Here is a 6,021-nt window from a genome sequence, read left to right on the forward strand (position 1 = left end):
GTATCACACAAACACACTGGCAAAGTAGTCATGGAAGTACACAGCACTTTGTATTACCACCTTCGCGTGAACTAAGCGAGCTGCTCTCATTGTTTAGACTTTTTAATGCGCCAACTTTAGCTTAAAAAAAAGAAAAAAAAAGAAGACAACTTGACGCGCGACGCCGTGGGACGGTTAGCTGCCTTCTCTAACCGACACACCGCTCCTCCTCCGCTGCGGGGGACTTTGCCCAAAAGGAAAGAAACTTGTTTTGGGAATAATGAACGGTCAGCTCTTTGTCAGCCGCTCGGTTGCTAGAGGACCAACGGGACGCCATGACAGCTTTTTAAACGGGCGTCTGGCCACACTTGCTCAGTGACCATGCCGAGACAGACGACGTCCCCGCTGACGGTGTCGGTGCTGTGGGTCACTTTGGTCCGGTGCGGCGTCGCCTTGGGATGCGACAATGGAAAGGTAGCAACTCACAATGTGATACCTGTCGAGGTCGCCCAGTTAAGTCCAGCCATTAAAATGTAATAACGTGTGTATATGTGTGTGTGTGTGTGTGTGTGTGTGTGATAGCTTTCTTTAGACAGGGACCTGCCTGCGGATGCTGTTTCTTGGGAGTGTCCTGGTGGGCCAAGATGGCCAGAGTCTTCTCAGGTGACTATGGACACGACCTCATCCTCATCCTCCTCCTCATCCCCCCCATCCCTGGCTGAGATGGGATGGGTGGGGTGGGTGCTTTTGTATAGACTGGGTGGCAGGAAATTTAAACAATCATGGGAAAGTAATTGATGTGATACACCTTGCTCTCTTGCACTCAGTCGGTGGTGTAAAGTCAGCATCTAACTCCGGGTTTTTACACTTTACATTACATTTTCATTTAGCTGACGCTTTTATCCAAAGCGACTCACAATAAGTGCATTTAACCGTGAGTACAATCAGGAAAGTGCAATTTCTTCAATAAAGACAAACTACAAAGTGCTATGAGTAAGAGGCATTTAAGTGCTACTAAAGTGCTACTAATGCGCTACCTTCTTTATTCAAGGTGTAGTCAAAAAAAGATGTGATTTTAGTTTGTGACTGAAGATGTAGGTTTGCTCCATCAGCGGATTAACCAGTCTCTCTCTCTCTCTCTCTCTCTCTCTCTCTCTCTCTCTCTCTCTCTCTCACTCTCTCTCTCTCTCTCTCTCTCTCTCTCTCTCTCTCTCTCTCTCTCTCTCTCTCTCGCTCTCTCTCTCATCCACAACAGGCACGCCTCAGTGTTGACACAGTGTATGATCCTGTGGTGAGTAAACACTTTATTTAACACTTGGCCCCTCAAACACACACACATACACACAAAAAGTCATTATATTGAAGTGTTTTAAGTTTTTTTGCAATAACGTAAACGTCCTCCTCGTCATGTTGTAAACAACAAAAAGTGTGCCACAAACTGCACGGCCGCTAACTGAGTGTTAGTCTGAGGTGATTGTGAGTGTTTATTGTTAACCCGACGGGGGCGATTGGGCAATAAAATCTAATCTGACCTGATTTCTTTTCACTGCAGCCAGCCAGGCAGATCTGCATGGATAAATCTATTTCCTACAACCAAAGCATTCCCAACAGGTAAGGCTTGAAAAAGACATATAATACAAATGATGTGGCCACTTGCACACACACATATATTAATATGGACACCTTTTATTCCCCAAAATCTCACTACAGTGTTTTTAATGTTCTTTACTTCTCTCGGTTATTGTGCTTTGTATTGCTTGAATAAAGTTCTCATTGCCATGACTCTGAGGGCTTTTGAGGATATTGTGATGTTTGTCTTTATTTGTGTGTGTTTTTTAGTGGTGCGTACAGACCAGTGAGGGCAGAGAGTGGAGAATACTTGTACTGTCCTCCACAACGGTGGCTCAATAACTTGCACGTAAGTCTCAACCTCCGACTCAACTTGGTGTTTCTGTCCTTGAATCGATTCGTCTGCTCAGCGCAGCGAATTAACAGATTTTAGTCACTGCACGACACTGAAGAAACTGTTAGTTAGTCCATTTTGAAGTGATGAAGAGCAAACATGTGATGGTAGTGTGGTGCATTTTGTTTAGTTCTCCTTAAGATGCCAGATGGGGTTGATAGACGGTGGTGTTAGACGGTGTCACTAGTTTTCCCACAGTCCCTTCAGTATAATTTCCCAATCTAGAAATCAGTTTCAATCAGAAATGCTTCCCACTGTGGAGTTAAGACACAATCCATGAATTGTTTCCTTGCAAATTCACTTAGAAGTGACACGGGGAGGCTGCCACTGAAAGTAGATTATTTTTAATGTCAGAGATTTAACAAATGTCAGGGATTATTATTATTAATGAGCCATTGTAGATAAACTGGCCATCGCAGCAGGTTGAACACGTTTATAATAGTTTATAATTGTCAGCTTTTCCATAGAGGAAGCCAGACATTTCCCCTTCACAAACATTTTGTCAGCTAAAAAAAAAAAAATACTTAATAGACAAGGAGGGAATATAATAGTAGTGTGTAGCACTTAGTCTAAGTTGCTGTGTGGTAATTGTGACATTAAAAAAAGGGAGGAAACCTTCATGAGAGCAACAGAGGAGGATCCCTCTCCCCGGATGGACAGAAGCAGTAGATGTCATGATGTCATGATGATCATCACACGTGTGTGTGTGTGTGTGTGTATATTTACCAGCACGGAGCCACTGTGTTGCTCTACCACCCCTGCGCTCCTCTCCGCGAGCGTCTGCTCCTGGCGCTCCTGGCCCGCTCCTGTCTGCCAGACCACATCGTGACCTCACACCCACAGCTCAGCGAACACACGGTGAGACACACACCGCCTTTTTTTTAAAAGGCCGCATGCTCTCTTTTCTGTTCACTTGTTGACTTGTATCACCTCGGCACAACTGAGGATATCGCTCTGTGTCGTTCTTTCACATATTTGGTATCGACTAAGCGACGCCGGGCCATGTTTAAAGGTATTAGGCGACTGAGTGAAAGAGAGTGAGCGGATCCTCACTGTTTGCTTCGTGTTCAGCCGGTAGCCTTCGTGTCGTGGGGTCGCACCTTGGAGCTGTCCACCGCGGCATCGCCAGACGTCCACGGCTGGCTGGAGACCACGGCATCCGCCAGAAGAAAGGAGGTTGCTGGTGTGAACCAGAGCAGGAAGTACAACCTGCTGTTGACGCGGTCGGCTGAACAGCAACGGCAGCAACACGCACATCCAGAGGAACACGCCGCAAAAATGAAGGTTTGTGGACGTTGACTATGCTTATTTACACCGTGTGACTTATTGCTAATGTTAAATGCGCTCCAATGAAAGTGGTCTTGTAGATGTCCATAAGGAGCTGTCGCTGTACATCCCCAGGAGTCTCTCAGGCAATGCTTTGAGCGGACCGTCTCGTCTCAGCTGAAGGGAGCGATGGAGCCGGAGTCCAACGTGAAGATAGAACGCTCGAAACCAATGAGAGAGAAAGGCAAACGCCGACGGTTAAGAGCCGTCATTAAAGAAAGACAGGAAGTATTAACACACCAGACCAACAGAACCTCCGCCATTAGCGGGACAGGGGACGTCCAGAGCAACAACTTCACGCTTGGATCGACCACAGATACCCCCCCAGGGAGCAGGACTCTCTTGGATCCTCCAGGTTCCAGGGAAGCTTCCTCTCAGTCTGAGTTACAAAACACAAATCAGGGCCTTAAATCTAGATCCACGACTCCTTCGGGGACAAATATGTCAAGTACTACACTTCCAAGTGTCTCCCAGAGAAGCCGGCTGACACTGCAACCAGCTGCACGGCAGCCCAGGCCCAAACATACTGACATCATGAATAACCCTCTTGCAGGTGGTGCGAACGGGGTACACAACAAGACCGCCGGGCCTGGAGATGAAGGTACAGACTCAGTCAAGCAGAGAGACAAAGACTCGGTTGAACACGGCCTGAAAGATCATGTCTCTAAAGCGAACACAGCGGGCGGCCCCAGGACGGAGAACCAAGTAGTGGAAGTTAAAGAGAGGGAGCTGGAACGCAAGCAAACACACGGCGACGCAGGCTCTCATCGCACAAGTGAAGAAAACGCCGTTGGTTCCGTTTCCAAAACCCAATCGGCGTCGCGGCCACGGCAGCGACAACACAACCCGCCGCCGGCCACTTTCCCGCCCGACGGCCGCGACTGCGACGGCTGCAAAGCGGGCGACGGCTGTGACTGCGGCGAGGACTCGGACGCTGTAAATAAGGCGCTGCTCAGGACCCCGAGGACCGACGAGGCGGTGTGGGCGGCGGCGGCGCTGGGCTTCCTGCTGATTCTCCTGACGCTGTCGGTGCTTCACACACGCCTGTACCGGCACTGGAGGACCACGCCCAGCCTTTACTGGCGCGACCCGCAGCAGGACTACGACAGCGTGGCAGGTAGGCGGATTAAAAAAAACAGAAAGCTGTTTGCATCCCGTTAGTTAATCTCGTTGGCTTACCCTCAGTCAGTGCCAAATGTAAGAGATCCTGCTAATTGCGTGTTTGTGTGTGTCCTCTAGATGTGATCCGCAGGAGGCTACGGATCACAAACAAGAGGCGGAAACGGGGCAGACGGCGGGAGTGCGTTCTTCTGCCCAGCTCCTCCAGCTCCGATGAACATCCATAAAGAAATGAAGGACACATGTCGAGAAGGTGAAGAGACTCCGTCAACGAGAAAGACTGAAACTCATGATTAGGGCGGCATTCCTGATAATCAATCTATCGATACAGTGTGTAGAATACAGGAATATGGGGCGATGCTGGAAAGCCTCAGAGCGTCATCTAGTGGGCTGCGAAGGAACTGGGAAATTATGACAGCAAATTGAAGAGGAAGAAGAAAAAAGGTACTTTATTATTAAAAAAAACTCTATAAATAAAAGCATCAAAGAATATATATTTTTAAAAAAGAGGCTGGTGTATATTGAAGTAAGCTCCCACATCCCTCATGTGGTTCTGGATCAGTCCCTTCACCCCTCAGGACATCCATATCCACATCAAAGAGTCCACAGAGAAGCCCTTTGGTTTTATGAAGTGATTTATGTTTTTTGTACAACTTCTTCTATTGCATTTGTCCCACTGTGGAAACTCTTTATTGTGCTCACTCCAGATCAGAGGATCATTTTTATTTGTGCTACATTTTGGTTTTATTAATCGTAAAAAAAAACAGAACATGTTGCTTTTTACCTGTGAATGTTTATTATGTGAACATGTAAGTTGCTGTTGTAAGCAACGTTGTGCGCAGTGTGTGTAAGTGTGTCATTAAATGGTACGAAGATGTGAACGTGAAGACTTCAGAGAGGAATTTTTTAAAAGACAATAAATTCCCCGTTGCCACGTTGGATGTCAGGAAGTTTCATATCTTTTTAAATGTCTTGATCCCAAATGTGTCATTTTAAGGAGTCGTGATGAAGATAATGCACTGATCAGGAGCGCTTACACAACAAAAACATCAAAATGGTTTCTCATCATGCAAATGCTACATGCTGTGGTGGCTAGTCGTGGTCATATTAAGACTTCATACTTCTCTTGTGTGCCAGACATTTTTTTCTAGAGCTTGTGAGTGGAAATGAAAGCTGTGGCCCCGACAGTGGCTTGATTTAGATCTCAGCGTAGAACCAGCTCAATAAAACACAATTAATGACCTTTAAATGGTTGAAATGCCATCTGCGAATGACCTTTGACTGAGAGACTGAAAAGGAACAAATAACAAAAGAAATATGGCGTAACGCCGTCACAGAATAGAAAAAAAGGCTTTTATGAAAAAGTGTCGGGAAGTAAATTGACGAAATCAAAGTTGTCCAGTTTATCAAATCGTCAGACATCACAAAGATGTAGCTACACACTCGTCCTTATTAGCGCGAGCGTCCACACGGTCTGAAGAAACGTGCACACAGATGCAGTAGAATTGACTTGTTTTACTATTTTATTACAAATGTACAGCTTATGAGTTTCCATTACGTTTGATCTCTTTATCGAGTCATTGTTTCGTCTACTTTATACAGTTTTTAACGTCTTCTGTTAAAAGATAACCCCT

At 46.3% G+C, this 6,021-nt stretch overlaps 1 protein-coding gene across 2 annotated transcripts; it reads left to right on the forward strand.

Moving 5' to 3' along the window:
* Positions 1 to 5,316, forward strand: tp53i13 (tumor protein p53 inducible protein 13). Of its 2 annotated transcripts, XM_068585647.1 has the most exons (10): positions 1 to 453; positions 562 to 642; positions 1,235 to 1,270; positions 1,532 to 1,590; positions 1,819 to 1,897; positions 2,672 to 2,800; positions 3,014 to 3,226; positions 3,344 to 4,385; positions 4,508 to 4,640; positions 4,719 to 5,316. In XM_068585647.1, the coding sequence occupies exons 1-9, from the start codon at positions 361 to 363 to the stop codon at positions 4,612 to 4,614; spliced, it is 1,839 nt and encodes a 612-aa protein (XP_068441748.1). In that variant the 5' UTR covers positions 1 to 360; the 3' UTR covers positions 4,615 to 4,640; positions 4,719 to 5,316. The 2 variants fall into 2 exon arrangements, with proteins under 2 accessions (XP_068441748.1, XP_068441747.1); XM_068585646.1 differs by having other exon boundaries at positions 4,508 to 5,315.
* The last annotated feature ends 705 nt before the right edge of the window (positions 5,317 to 6,021 follow it).

Source organism: Clinocottus analis, unplaced genomic scaffold, assembly GCF_023055335.1.
Source record: "Clinocottus analis isolate CAN_PGR_092001 unplaced genomic scaffold, fCliAna1.0.p SCAF_2, whole genome shotgun sequence".
In the NCBI taxonomy this organism is placed as follows: Eukaryota; Metazoa; Chordata; class Actinopteri; order Perciformes; family Cottidae; genus Clinocottus; species Clinocottus analis.

Bases quoted from the DNA above. Each gene is read 5' to 3' on its own strand.
- tp53i13 (XM_068585647.1), top strand. From the start codon at position 361: ATGCCGAGACAGACGACGTCCCCGCTGACGGTGTCGGTGCTGTGGGTC. The intron at 454-561 runs GTAGCAACTCAC...TGTGTGTGATAG, and splicing joins TGGGATGCGACAATGGAAAG to CTTTCTTTAGACAGGGACCT. The intron at 1,898-2,671 runs GTAAGTCTCAAC...TATATTTACCAG, and splicing joins GGTGGCTCAATAACTTGCAC to CACGGAGCCACTGTGTTGCT.